Source organism: Sorex araneus, chromosome 3 (genome assembly GCF_027595985.1).
Source record: "Sorex araneus isolate mSorAra2 chromosome 3, mSorAra2.pri, whole genome shotgun sequence".
NCBI lineage: Eukaryota > Metazoa > Chordata > Mammalia > Eulipotyphla > Soricidae > Sorex > Sorex araneus.
Window position 1 is genome coordinate 5902051 of NC_073304.1, and position 15082 is coordinate 5917132.

At 46.8% G+C, this 15082-nt stretch overlaps 1 protein-coding gene across 4 annotated transcripts in view; it reads left to right on the forward strand.

Moving 5' to 3' along the window:
- The first annotated feature begins 18 nt into the window (after nucleotides 1-18).
- Nucleotides 19-15082, forward strand: part of ATG2B (autophagy related 2B) — an 84260-nt gene continuing 69196 nt past the window's right edge. For 2 of the 4 annotated variants that reach the window (XM_055130451.1, XM_055130452.1), the window contains exon 1: nucleotides 14730-14887. In XM_055130451.1, coding sequence (XP_054986426.1) covers nucleotides 14860-14887 — 28 coding nt within the window. In that variant the 5' untranslated portion in view covers nucleotides 14730-14859. Of the gene's footprint in view, nucleotides 428-14724; nucleotides 14888-15082 lie in introns of those variants that run through there. The other 2 variants (XM_055130450.1, XM_055130449.1) reach the window with 2 other exon arrangements.

A 15082-nucleotide genomic window follows, 5' to 3' on the forward strand; every position in this document is an offset into this window, starting at 1 on the left:
CGCGCGCGCGGAGCGTCCCCGGAGGCGGCGGGAGCGCGCCCTCGGATGACAACAAATTCGTCGCGCGGCGGCAGTGCTGTCTGGCCCGGGCCCCCGCGTCAGGCCTCGCCCCCCTCGCCAGGGCCCCGGCGCCGGGGCTTCGGGGCCGCCATGGGGTCGCCCTGAGGGCCGCCGCGCGCCCGGGGGCATGGCGCGGCCGGCGCGGGCGTAGGACGCGGGCCGCGAGCGAGGCCGGAGCCGCGGGGCCGCCCCCGCCGCCCGCACCATGCCGTGGCCCTTCTCGGAGTCCATCAAGAAGCGGGCCTGCCGCTACCTGCTGCAGCGCTACCTGGGCCACTTCCTGCAGGAGAAGCTGAGCCTGGAGCAGCTCAGCCTGGACCTGTACCAGGGCACCGGCTCGCTGGCCCAGGTGCCCCTGGACAAATGGGTGAGCGCCGCGGCCCGCGCGCGCCGCCGTCACGCCGCGCGGCCCGCTGTCACGTCGTCCCGGGGGCACGGGGTCGCCTCTGGCCGCGCCGGTGCCCCGAGCCCCCGGCCCTGCTGTCGGGGGGCTGACAGCCCCGGGGCGGGCGCGGGCGGGGAGGACCCCCGGGAGGGCGCGCGCGGCCGCGGCCCGGGGAGTCGCCGGGCGCGGCCGCCTGTTGCCGCGCGTGACGGGGCGGGGAGGCAGGTGCGGGCCCGCGCCCGCGCGGCTGCCCGGGGACGGTGGCGGGGTCCCCGGCAGGCGTTTGACAGCTGGCCCGGCGCGGGGTGGGTCCGGGAGCCGGCGGGGCACGCAGAGGCCCTCCCGGGGCGTGTCGGGTGTGGGAGCGGCCCCGCACGCGGGGGGAAGTCGGGGACAGGTGCTTTCCCCGGGAGAGTTGTCGGGACGCTCAGTCGGATGACTGGAGGAGTCTGTTGTTGTTGTTGTTGTTGGGTTTTGTTTAGTTTTGTTTGCGTGGTGCTGGGGCGCTGTGGGCACCCTCTCCCTCGTGTTAGGCTACGAGGAAAGCTGTTTTTGTTTTCCCTGTTTGCTTTTGATGTCATCTTTATTTTTCAATAAAGATTTCCTTAGGGGCCGGAACGGTGGCACAGCGGGGAGGGCGCTTGCCTTGCACGCAGCCCACCCAGGTCCCATCTCCGGCATCCCATAGGGTCCCCCAGCACCGCCAGGAGTCATTCCTGAGTGCAGAGCCAGGAGTAACCCCAGAGCATCGCTGGGTGTGTCCCAAAAAGAAAAGGAAAGAAAAAAAATATATCTTTAGCCATAGAAAGCCGAAGAACTCAAATCAAGATTACATCTTAGAGTGACCCTTCATTGGTGCACATCGGAGTAAGCGCGGAGTATGTGAATAAGCACAGTTTTAGCAGGAAGTCAACTAGGTAACTTACGTGGGCCGGTTTTGTATAGGTGCCACTGGACCCTGATTTTAGTAACCTTAGTCGTCGTTTGGGAAAGTGACATTCGACGTTGTATTTCAACCAAGTGCAGTACAGTAGGGTGTTGTGTTGCTTTAAAACTTCCCCGTGGGAAGATTGGGATTCTGCTGGGTGCTTTCGAGTTCCAGGACTGTGCTTCTGTATTTTGGTAGTTAGGAAGGAATAGGCTTCTCTTGAAGGAGAAAAGTAGGACAGTACTAATTGTCTTATGAATTAAATGACGGCTGCTTCCCATTTCACAGATAGAGTTAAGCACTTTGTCTTAATCACACCGCTAGCCAGTGGCATAGTGAGATTGCAAGCACGTCTAATTTCTAAGCCCATGATGTCCTCATTAATTATATGGCTTCACATCAAGGGGCAGATGGTCAGTGTTTATTGGTCATCTCTTCCAGCACTGTGTGCTCGTCACTTATATTTGTGTGGTTTTATTTTCTCATGACAGATCAGGTGGGGAGACTTGAACTTCAGGATGGTTGGCAGGATAAGTTGGTTAGAGTTAATCTGAAATTATATTTTGTTCTTCTCCTTGAAGGTGAGGGATATGCCAACCAAAAAGTAATGTCAAATGAGAACTCTGGTAAGCCTTTATTTTTGGGTTTTGGGCCACACCAGCAATGCTCAGGGGTTACTCCTGGCTCTGTGCTCAGGAATCACTCCTGTTGGTGTTCCGGGGACTGTATGGGATGCCGGGGATTGAACCCACTGGCCGTGTGCAAGGCAGCAGCCCTCCCTGCTGTACCATCGCTGAGGCCTCTCTGATCAACTTTTTGCTGCTGCTGCTGCTGCTGCTTCATTTATTTGTTATGAAGTTATCAGTGTTGATGACTGAGAAATTATTTTCTGTTGTTTATTTTGGGGACATAACCTAGTGGTGCCCGGGCGCTGGGGGAGGGGGGGACGCTTCTACAGTTGTTTCCAGGGCTTACTCCGAGAGGTGATCAGGGGACCACATGGTGCCAGGATCCAGCCCCAGCCTCCTGCATGTAAAGGATGTGCTCAGGCCTTTCTCTAACCCAGACTTGCTATATCTTAATATAGCAAGTCTTCATAAGTCACTTGAATATGACTTTAAAAGTTCTGATTTTTAAATTTAGCTATTTTGACTCCTGATTTTATTTATTTTGTTTTTTGGGCCACACCTAGGAATGGATCCCAGGTCAGCTATGGGGAAGTGAAGCGTTTTACCTGTCGTAGTATGTCTCTGGCCCCCAGCTCCCCCCCTCCCCAGCAATAATGCTCAAAGGTAACTCTGGGCTCTGCGCTCAGGAATCACTCTTGGGGGACCATATGCGATGACGGGGATCAAATAAGTGTTGCAGCACTCTACCTGCTGTGCTCTCCCTCCAGCCCTGGCTTCTTAAACTTTGCACCAGAGGGATTTTGTTGTTTGGTTTCGGGGCCACACTCCATGGTGCTCAGGGGTTACTCCTGGCTCTACTCTTAGAAATTACCCCTGGCGCACTTGGGGGACCATGTGGAACGGTGGGGATTGAACCCAGGTTGGCTCCGCACAAGGCAAACCCGCTGTACTATTGCTCTGGTCCCAACATACCTTTCTTGACTTGGTAGAGGGCTGCCACAGGCACCATTGGCGAGTGCCATGCTCAGTGCCACATATTGGGAAGTTTGTTCGGTCCTTTAAAGAAGCTCTTTTAAAGCCTCTTGCAGAACTGGTTTCAAGGCTATAAATTCCCTAAGCTGTTGCCTGTCCATGAAACTCTGCATTGTCCCTTCAAGTCTGAGTGATCATCCAGCTGGATAGAGGATTCTGATGGAGGTGTTCGTGTTGTTGAGTTTGCACCATAGCCTTCCGCTCTCTCCTGTCTGTCGAGTCTCATTTGCCAGATCTGCCGTGACTCTTACGGGCTTTCCTTTGTGCATAAGGAAATTCCTCTCTTGGCCTTGCTGCTGTCAGTCCTCTCCCTTTCTCGCTTTGTCATTTTGGGTACAACGTGCCTTGGGGTTTTCTTAATTGAGTTTGTTTTCACTGGGACCCTCCTGGTCTCTTGTATTCTTCAACTCTGGGAAATTTTGTTTTGTTTTGTTTTGGGTCACACCCAATGGTACTTGCTACAGCAGGCTTGGGGTTGGTGCAGGGAGCACTGGGTGGCGCAGGGGATCAAACCTGGACTAACCATACACACGGCAAACGCCTTACCCACTGTACTCTCCAGCCCCACGCCTGGGAAATTCTTTTTTTTTCCTGCAAAACTTCATAGACATTTTTAAAGGAGACAAAACAAAACTGCAAAAATTGACAATTTTCTTTTTCCCTGACTCAATTACATGGCTGTCCAAAGCACCACACCAATCAGGGCTGTTGATTGCTTCCTTACTTTCATTTCCACTAAAGTTTGCTTCTCAGCCTGGGGCACTCTCGGGAATTTGTTTATTGAGGTACAGAAAAAAAAAAGTCTTTGCCTTCAGGCAAAGAGTTGTGGAAAGAACTGACTTAGATCAGGAGGACCCTCTCAATTTTGTTACCCAAGCACCAGCTTTAACCTGGGCCCCATATAGTGCTATGGCTTTCAGGGAATTCTGGGAAATTCCTATTGATGGGTTCTTGAACTAGTGTTTCTTCACTGAATTTGCCTCCCTGCTTTTCAGGGACTTTAATGATTCTTATATTGTTCCTCTTGCGCTCACCCCATAGTTTCTAGTATGCTGATCATTTCCTTTCAGGCTGTTCTCCACCTTCTGTTGTTTCCGCTAGGTTTCTTCCTCGTCTTAGAGCTCCTTGATCTGTTGCTCAGTTGCTGTTATTCTGCCGCTCAGGTCTTCTCTTGACTTTCGTTTGTTTTGGGGTATACCTGGTGATATTCAGGACTTAATCCTGGCTCTGCACTTTGGGATCTCCCCTGGTGGGCTCGGAGGACCATATGGGACACTGGAGATCAAACCCGGGTCAGCTGTGTTCAAGGCAAGGCCCCTATCTGCTTCACTATAGCCCCGGCGTTCAGTAATTATTTTTTCAAATTTTCACCTACCTTGCTGTTTACTTCTGATATTTCTGACTATAGGGGATTTTGCCAAAAACAGTAACAAGTCTCACAATGGAGACGTTACTACTGGTGCCCGCTCGAGCAAATCGGTGAACAACGGACGACAGTGACAGTGACTTTTATACTTTCTTGTGCTTTGCTGACTACCTGCACCATCGTTTCTTAAACTTCCTCATCATGGTGTCACTAAAGTCCGAGGATTTACTGAGCTGGTTGGTGTTTGCTTTTGGTGGTAGTTTCGCTCCTTAAGTTTGGTGGGTAATCTAAGTGCTTTGCTCATTGGTTTTCTAGTGGTATTGCTGTGTGGGGCTGGGGGTGGGTGAATCTTTATAGTTAGGGCCCCCTGGAAGATGCTGAGGGATTCAGTTGGGGGCTGCTTTCTTCCCTTATTGCCAGTTTTCATGAATAACAGGAAATAAAACTGAGCAGCCAATCAGTTGCTCAGTAGATCTGTCACTTGGTGAGCTTGACTTGGGCCCCTTAACACGGCGCAGGTGGGGAGCAGAGGCTGCTGGGCCTAGGCGGAGGGGGGGCCCTGGAGTGGGCCCAGAGCTTTCACCGGGGGTGGCTGGGCAGCAAGACAAAGTCTAGCTGCAAACATTTCTGAAGGAGCATTTTCCACCTATTTTTCCATGGTAAGTTTTATTTTTTGGGGGGGAGTGTTCACACCCAGCGATGCACAGGAGCTGCTCCTGGCTATGTACTCAGGAGTTATTCCTGGCGGTGCTCGGGGACCATATGAGATGCTAGGAATCGAACATAGGTCGGCTGAGTACAAGGCAAATACCCTACCCTCTGTGCTATCACTCCGACCCCTTCCATGGTAATTTTTTTTTCCCTTTTTGGGTCATACCCGGAGTTGCACAGGGGTTACTCCTGGCTCATGCACTCAGGAATTACTCCTGGCGGTGCTCAGGGGACCATATGGGATGCTGGGAATCGAACCCGGGTCAGCCATGTGCAAGGCAAACGCTCTACCCGCTGTGCTCCAGCCCACCATGGTAATTTTTAAGTAATTTTTCTTCTCTTTTAATATGAACTATAGTACATATATATACATATATATGTATATATATACATATATATATATACACACACATTTTTTTCTTCCTTGAAGCAAACCTGTTTAACCTGCTTAAATTACTGAGTTTTTTGGGCCCAAGAGATGGAGGAGATAGTACAGTGGGTAAGGCGCTTGCCTTGAAAAGATGTCAGACCCAGGTTCCATCCTTTGCACTACATGTGGTCCCCGAGGTCTGCCAGGTATATGCCCTGAGCACAAAGCCAGGAGCAAGCCCTGAGCACAGCCTGGTGTGGTGCCCCCACACCCTTTCCCGCTTCCACTCCCCAAAAAACTATTTTCTCAAAAGTATCTGACAAGAGGCAAATAACAGCCTAGAAAGCTGAAGTCATTAAGGAAAAAAATGAGATCTCTTTTCATCCAAAATAGAACAACTTCATGGTTCTGTTTCAGTAATTTATTTAAATACTGCCCACTTGAGAGCCCCTTACCTCTGTATGGAGTAATAAGCTTTTGTAATCAGAGTCCTTGTCTTTGCAAACAAACTACCGTTAAGGGCATGGCTTTTAATTAAGTTAGTGATTTGGTGTTATTGCAGAGTACATCTAATGCTGGTGGTAGGTTTTGTTTTGAGCCACAAATGCCTCCTGATCAGTCAGCAGTGGGGAAAGGTGGCATGCTCCTTGATACCAGCTTTACCTTGTGCTGCAAATCTAGCCTTCGCCTTCAGCATGCTCTAGCACAGTTTATCCACTAAAAACCTTTGTAAGAAGTCATTGACTTTAAGACATTGACTTCCTTTGGGCGCCTTTCCAAAGGGCCTCAAAACAATAATTCCTCATGTACGGGTCCTTCATGAAGGAAACTTACATAAAGCAACAAGTGTCCCTTTTTAGAATAATCATTTGTTTCATCCAACAGAATTGCAAACTTTGAGCCGTGCTGTAGCCTGATAGTAAGCTGCTGAAGTTGTCCATACTGATTTTGTAAGCAGAATTATTCGATAAACGAATTTCACAAATTTCATCCCTATCCTTTCCTTCACAAATGATTTCTGATATTATAATAGCAGCAAATAAACATGTGATCCTGCCGCCTTACACTTTTAATTTCTGTAATTAAACAAGAAATTTGATAAGATATAAGCAAATACGTTTTTTTATTGACAGCAGTAAAATAGTGTTTTGTGAAAATCATTACTGCCAATAAAAAAAAATTACTTTTTGAAAAGTACTTCTTTTTGAAAACTGTGTTTTATGGAAAAGCTTTTAGTCTTTTAAGAGATTTTAGTCTTTGAAAGTATTCCTTTGGTTTATTTCATGAAATAGTATGCTGTGTGGTATTAAGATGTTTTTAGTTTTGTTGGTTGCATGTTCTTGGCAGCCAAAACTCCTTACGAATTCAGTAGAGATTTTTTCCACGCCATCATGAATATTAGAAGTAAATTCACAATGCGAAAATGATTCAGCATATTTTTTCTTGTCAGTTTCGTTTACTACAATCTTGTAGCTAACTGCCACATTGCCATTAATATTTTTACTACTTTCTGAATTTAGCCTCTTATACATGACTGTTTCGAAAACATTTTTGTTCAAAACTAAAAGTAATTAACTCCTAGTAGTCTCTCAAGTACTAGTTTTCTCTAGTTCTTGAAATGACATGTGTTTGTGCTTAATTAAAAATGTTGATGTTCGCACGAGCACATGCAGAGGTGATGGTGCATAAATATTAAAGGGCTTTGGTTGGTGATGGTGGTGGGGCCGCCTAGCAGTGCTCAGGGTCACTCGCTCTGCTGCTTGAGGACTGTTTGTGCTGCTGGGGATCAAATCCAGGCCTCCTGCACAAGAGCATTTGCTCCAGCCTGTTGAGTCAGCTCTGGGACCCCACTATTAGAGGACTTTGATAGGAAGACACTCAGAGTCTGTATTTCCCCAAATCAAACTTTGTTTCCAGAGAGCAGAAAACCTTGTACAGTTACAAACACTGACTCTGCCATACAATGGCTGGGGACCTGAGCGCAGCGTTCCTGGCAGTGTTTGTTGGCATCGTGCGGCATGTCATCATGTGCGGTGCAAAGTGCAGGCGTGGTACGCCAGGAACCAAGGCTGCAGTGGAGTTGTGCAAAGCCGCACGGGCGAGCACTGCCGCAGCGCCTCAGAGGCACTGTGTGTTTGCCTTTGAGTTCATTTTTGGTCATTGCACGTCCAGAAGCCTTCACCAGCGCCAGCTCTCATGTGACCCCTGCACCGCCGCTGTCCTGCTTTTGACCCTCAGCTGGAACCAGAACCTACAGTGGAAGAAGCCTGGGCACGGGGGCTGGAGAGGGCATCCATATGTTACTCTTGGTACCCACTTGTCGGCTCCCAAATGCTCGGCACTTTAGAATCCTGTGAGAGGAAAGTTTCTTGTTTTAAATTTCGGCTGGTAGATTTATGAACATAAGAAAGCCTAGTCAGCAAGGTTTTGCACTTAAGGTGTGTTCTTATGTAGACTGTACACTGGAGGAAGACTCCACTCATAACTCTCCCACAGTGGCCCTCCCCGTTTCCCTACTCTGAATGAGGGTACCAGTGCTCATTTGCATACTGCGTGGGAGTACAGCTTTGAACGCTGACAGTCATGAGAGCTTTATTTTATTTATTTATTTATTCACTTGGGTCGCACCCAGCAGTGCTTAGGGGTCACTCCTGGCTCTACACTCAGGAATTACTCCTGGCAGTGCTGGGGGTGGGGGAGACCATATGGGATGCTGAGGATCGAACCCGAGTCAGCCGAGTGCAAGGCAAACACCCTCCCTGCTGTACTGTCGCTTCAGCCCCAGTCATGAGAACTTTAATACAGAACATCAGGTTTCTTTTTTTTTTCTTTTTTTTTTTTGCTTTTTGGGTCACACCTGGCGATGCACAGGGGTTACTCCTGGCTCTGCACTCAGGATTTACTCCTGGCGGTGCTCAGGGGACCATATGGGATGCTGGGATTTGAACCCGGGTCGGCTGCGTGCAAGGCAAACGCCCTACCCGCTGTGCTATCGCTCCAGCCCCAACATCAGGTTTCTTTTCATATCTGTACCCATCATTTCTTATATTCTTTGAGACAAGTATATACATACTTCACTTTGGAGATCACTGTCTTAAAAGGACTTGAAATGAGAGGGCAAAGCGTTTGGAACTTCTGAATGGGAAAGGCTGTCTGTCAATTGTGTTCCTTTGAAGCATTCAGAAGGACTCAGTATTGAAAGAAAATTCCTTTTTTTTTCCCCCTCATTGGGTCATACCGGGCAATGCTCAGGATCATCCGTGTGCAAGGCAAATACCCTACCTGCTGTACTACCGCTCTGCCCCTGAAAGAAATTCCGTTCAAATAACTTCAGTTGGATATGATGACTCATTCATTTTCTATTCTTTTGGACTGTGACTGTATGTTTATTTAGTTGAAGATTTTTCACTAATTGATCCTGTACCTTTTTTGGGTTCTCAGCATATGCCATTGTAAGGGCTAGGACATGACAGTGAACTAATTAGACAGAGACTCGTTTTTGTCTCATTTTGCAATGCTGGCATTGAACCTAGGGCTAAGCACATCTCCTTTAGCTTAGATTGCCCCAGAAGACTGACACAAAGGATTTATTACATTGACACCTTTCCATTCAGTGCAACAATGTTTCTATGGCTAGGTTTCTTAAACTGTACTGTTAAACATAATAAATATAATCTTCAGAAATAACTTTTTGCCAAATGCAGTTGCAGAGACTAGTGATACCTTCTCTTTTTCTGTCTTTATGCTTGAAGCTCATGGATGATGATTAAAAGCAAAATGATTTAAACAGATGGAAATGTAAAGAAAGTTAGATTTGCCCAGTTCAGGTGGGATGGGTTGTTTTTCTTTCCTTTATGGGTCTTACCCGGCGATGCACAGGGGTTACTCCTGTGCACTCAGAAATTACTCCTGGCAGTGCTTGGGGGACCATATGGGATGCTGGGAATCAAACCCGGTCAGCCATGTGCAAGGCAAATGCCCTACCCGCTGTGCTATCGCTCCAGCCCCTCTGGTGGGATTTTTTTTTTTTTCTTTTTGGATCACACCTGACGATGCACTGGAGTTATTCCTGGCTCTGCACTCAGGAATTACTCCTGGCGGTGCTCAGGGGACCATTGGGATGCTGGGAATCGAACCCAGGTCTGCCTTGTGCAAGGATGGGATGTTTTTAGCTTAAAAAATTTCCTTCTTTCTGTCTTTCCCTCGCTACCCAGTGCGGTATTCATATGACATTGTTCCCGATTCCCGTCATAAGTTAGAGGGAAATTTCACAATGTCTGGAGTTCGCAGTCTCCTTCAAATAAAGGAGGAGGATGTCCTCAAATTCCTTTTATAGCTATTAGAATAAAATTTCTTAGCTATATAAAAGTTTCCTTCTGGGGCCGGAGCAATAGGAACACCGCTGGTGTTCCCAGGGGTCCCTCCCCTTGCATGGGACCACCCGAGCTCGATCACCCCTGGCATCTCATATGTTCCCCCGAGCACCACCAGGAGTAATTCCTGAGCACAGAGCCAAGAGTAACCTGTGAGCACTGCCGGATGTGGCCCAAAAGAGGCAAACCAAAAAAAGGTTCTTTTTTCTGCCTTGATAGTTTCAAATTTATGGAATCACACATACACCTACATAGTATATGAACAAAGTGTTGCCTGAATTGATAACATGGAAAGAATTTGGTAAGGTTGGTTGAGAATTTTGTTCTGCTGTACACTGTAATAGACCTTGGGATTTTACAGAATGAATGAAATGGATTTTGGGGCCATACTGGCAATGCCTAGGGCTTATACCTGGCTGTGCGCTCAGTGATCACTTCTGGCAAAGCAAGTGCCTTACCTGCTGTACTATCTGTCCAACCCTAGAAGGAGCGAATTTTATTTATTTGTTTTTGGTGTTTGGGCTCTGCACTCAGGGGTGGGTTTGGAGGTGATCATATAGGATGTCACAGATACCCGGGTTGGCTGCGTGCAAGGCAAACACCCTACGTGCTGTACTATCGCTCCAGCCCTGCATTTTAAAAAGTGCTTGTGATAGAAGATACAGGGGATTTTGCCCCAATGCAGTAAGACTGTGAGGGTGAGCATTTATTAAACAGGTATTTAAATATTTGATACTTAGAGATAATTATTGCAGTTCAGTGCACAGTTGAAATTCTTGAACAGTTGACTTGTTCCAGAACTATTTTTCTCCACTATCTTTTCAGTTAATATTTGTTTAGAGCTATCATAAAACTTTCTGAGCTATTATATTTTAAGACTCAACGGAGGGAGCCACAAAACAGAGACATAAGAAAAGTTAATGTCTATTAAGAAATCAAATTTGGTTTCCTGGGTGGGTATCTGATCTGAAAGAGACTCACATTGTAGAGGTGCCTCTTGGCGAAACACTCCTTAGGACGGTGTGGTGTCATTCTAGTGCTCTATTATTTATTTTCTTTTTGTTTTTTGAGCCACCCCCAGCTGTGCTCAGGGCTTACTCCTCGCTCTGCACCCAGGGAATCACTCTTGGCAGGCTCAGAGGACCATACGGGGTGCCTGATACCAAACCCAGATCTGTTGTGTGCAAGATAAGCATACCCACCGTACTATCGCTCCGGCTCCCTTTGTGGTTTTGTTGGTGTCTGTGTGTGTTTTTAATTGCAAGACTAATAAATGCACATTGCAAAAAATTCAAGAGAAAAATACATATGTATCGACGTGTCTATCTCTACTAATATAAACATATAGCACAGGAAACTGATAACTTTATCTGTCCCAAAGTTAACAGTATGGCACCAGAAATTCTATTTATTTTGGAAAAATGAAATAAATAGTTCTCAGATATATATACATATGTGAATGTATATATATATATATACATGAGAACTATGAGGTATGTATATATATATATCTCAGTACTGTATATCTCTATAACTATATAACTGCTAAATTCATGTATATCTTAGAACTGCTTATTATATATATATACATATATCTTAGAACTGCTTATTTCATATATATACATATATATTAGAACTGCTAATTTCATATATATGTATTTGTCTTACATGTATTTTTCTTTTTGAAACTGTACTGTGCTTTTACACACATTTGCTTGCTCTATGCTGTGTGCTTCTGTCTTTTGCTTTGAGGCTCAGTAACTTACACGGGGTGAGTATTTGGTAAGCAGGATATACCTCTGTCCCTGTGACTCCTGTGTTTCCTTTCTCCATGCTACCTCAGAAGACCCAAGAACTTCGAATTTCTCAAACCTTGTAGCTCTGGGGTCACCTCTGAGGTTTGCTGGCCCTTTCCCACAGATTTTGGTTCTAAAGACTAAGCTTTCTCATTTGTAAAAATCTTCATTTAAAAAATAGAGGTGCCACCCTCAAGCTATGCCAGATGGGGGGGGGGGCTGGGACCACTCACTGTGGTGTTTGGGTTTGTGTCTTCCGGGACCTGCAGACATCCAGCAAGTGGTGCTGGAATTGAACCCAGAACCTAAAATATCCCACCTAGATGTTTGTCCTCTGTAAACTTAAATAGTTGTGGAGGGTGATTTTGGTGTGTTGGGTTTTGCTTCCGTCCAATTCCATCAATCTTCTCTGATTCTGTGAAGTTTGGAGAGTCTCGAAGTCTCGCCTCAGCCTGCTGGTGCCCGGTCGCTGTCCCCGGTGACCGCTCTCCTCTTCCCTGTCGCTAGCCACCGTGGCTTTCAGAGTTCAGTCAGTATTTCTGTCGTGCTTTTTTTTTTTTTTAATTTCTTTTTTAATCAAGTCACCATGAGAACAATTACAGGGCTTTTAGGATCGAGTCTCAGTCATACTTTGCTCAAATATTTCTGTCGTGTTTTGCCGGCTTCTTGGGTTATTCCTAACCCCCATAGGAGCGAAAGCATCCTGTGATTGTCTTTTACTTCCTGACGTGCTTCACTTAGTGTGATCACCTCACGTTTCGCCATGTTGTTGGTGCAGTTTTCACTCTGTGGGCTCTCAGTGACCCAGCAGCGTTTGAGAATGCTTGACCAGACTCTTCATTAACCTTTGGAAGTCTCGGGGCAGTGGCCACAGCACTTGCCTTGCGTATTCGGGGCCCAGCAGTGTGCCGAGTGTGCACACACAAGGACACACCCATTTGATGTTTCTCTCCCTGTTGAACTCATATTCAGTGGACTTACACACACACACACACACACACACACACACACACACACACACACACACAACACATCTAGCTCACCCAGCTGTGTTTAGGGCCTACTCTTACTCTGTGCTCAGGAAGCCCTCCTGGTGGGGCCCAGGGGCCTATATACTGGCACTCAGCCGGGGTTGGCCGCAGGAGAGACAAGGCCCTTGCCGTGCTGCTGTCCCTCCAGCCCCTATGCCTTTTTCTTCCTAGTTTACGCCACAGATTCTTTCTTCCTAACCCCTTTCTTAAATCCCGATTTTCATCAGGAACCCGTCTTAGGCCTTGGGTCATTTTACTCTATATCCGTTACAAACGGCCATCTCCCCTTCCTCCTGTGCTCTGAGGGTGACACCCTTCTTCTGCGTAGCGGAGATGGCTCTCACAAGCCCTAAACTGGAATATTCAGCTGCGCCTCCAAGATTACCTCTTTTCAGCCTCTTTATACCATGGCCCGGCCTCCGTGGACTGGTGATTGGGACATTGGCCTCGCCGTCTGCCAGTGTCCTCTCTTCATCTCAGCCACTTGCCTCCCTGCTAACCTGCTTCCTCAGGGTTCTCGTGTCCTGTCCCACAGGAGCTGCACCATTATCCACCTGAGAGCTGCCCGCATCAGCAGCCTCGGTGTTGCTCTTCGTTCCTTCTCCGCCCCTCGTGGTCCAATTTCATTTTTCTACTATCAGGAATACGTGTCTACTTCTAGATGTTTTTAGTGTCACTGTTCTTGCCAAACTAGGCTCTCTGCTTTCTTTCACTTCTAGCCAACTAAGCTTCCTTCCTGGGATTCCTTTCCCCCGGTGCCTGCGGTAGTGAAGGTACCACAGAGTTTGAACTCCATGGCATCGTTTCTTCACATACTTCAGTGGCTTCAGAGCGCACTTGAGGCGAATGTGAGATGCTCGAACCTGCATTTACAGTTGACACTGAGCAGTGTGATACGGGGAGGGGTATTAGGGCCATAGCCCCACCTCAGCTGAAAATCTGCGTGTAACTCTCTTTTTCCCCTGGAGAGAGCAGATCGCTGGGTAAAATGGCTCCACGCGTGCCTGGGCTCACCACAGGAGCGGCAGGAGGTGGCTTGGACTGTCGTACCGTAGCAAGCATGTGCCATAGTCCTCTCATGCCCCTATGCTTTCTTTGTCTCTGTTTACATTTCTCTACACTCTAAATGGTGCTGTGTAAGTCTCTGTTTGCAGGTTAAGATACAATTTGACTTTCAGTAAGGAATTAGGGTATATTTAAAAATAGAGGTAAACTAATTTATTCACATAGTAGCAACGTTGCTAACTTTGTCTTAATTTTCCCAATATTTGTAGGCTTTATAACTTGCCAGTAAGGTTTTTGTTTGTTTGTTTGTTTGTTTTGAATCTTCACACATCTCCAAAAACTTTCTGTATACTTACTGGGGAAAAAAATTAAAAAGAAAGAAAAAAAACCTTCGTACATAAGTATACCTTCACCTGTTGTTCCAGGGTCCCTGTCAGGCTCTGTGCACCCATTTTTCTTTAACTATGGAACCCTTTTTGGCTCACCACCTTGCCTAAAGCAGCTTTTCTTTTTAAAGAATAGAAAATTTGAAATCCTTTATTTGCTTTTTTGAGGGGGTGATCCACTCCAGGCCCTTTACTTGCAAGGCACGTGTTATACCCTGAGCTACATCTCCATCCTGCATTTCATATTTTTTTTTCACAAATAAATGTGCCTGCACTCTGATTTCTCTGCATTCTTTCAGTCAGTCGCTGCCTGGCTCGCTTTGCCTGGTTAACTCCCCAGCCTTCTGGCCTCCATTTATTACAGCACTTCCTCCGGTGGCCTGATTTGAATTTCCAGGTTAGATTCTGTTTCATGTGCAGCTAGCTAAGTGGGGTTTGTTCCTCTAGCCCACAACTCATCACGCTTTAATTATACATCTCTCTCGTGGTAAGCCTTCCTGTAAACTTAATGAGCATCGCAATCGTCTTTATTTTGTTCTCTGCCTTAATTCCTAGTGCTTGGTATAAGTGCGAGCATACTCGGCTTCTCTAAATAAATGATTTTGCGTTCTTGTGCATATGGTTTCAAAATGTACTTGTTTTTTCTCTGTAGTGTCTCAACGAGATCCTGGAGTCAGCAGATGCACCTTTAGAAGTCACCGAGGGATTCATACAGTCCATTTCTCTGTCCGTTCCTTGGGGTTCCTTGCTGCAGGACAACTGTGCACTGGAAGTGAAAGGGTTAGAAATGGTCTTCCGGCCTCGACCGCGCCTAGGTGGGTGTGTTATATATTTCTGTCTTGTTTCTACTTTTATTCTAAAGTGGTGGGTAAAATAACCTAACTGCATTAGATTCAGTCTCTTTTACTTTGCAACGTATTGGTGAGATTTTCTGTAGATAAAATATCAGAACTGAAATCCAGACAGGGAGTATGTGATTGTACTATTAAGAGTTCTGTCTTTCTCTGTTG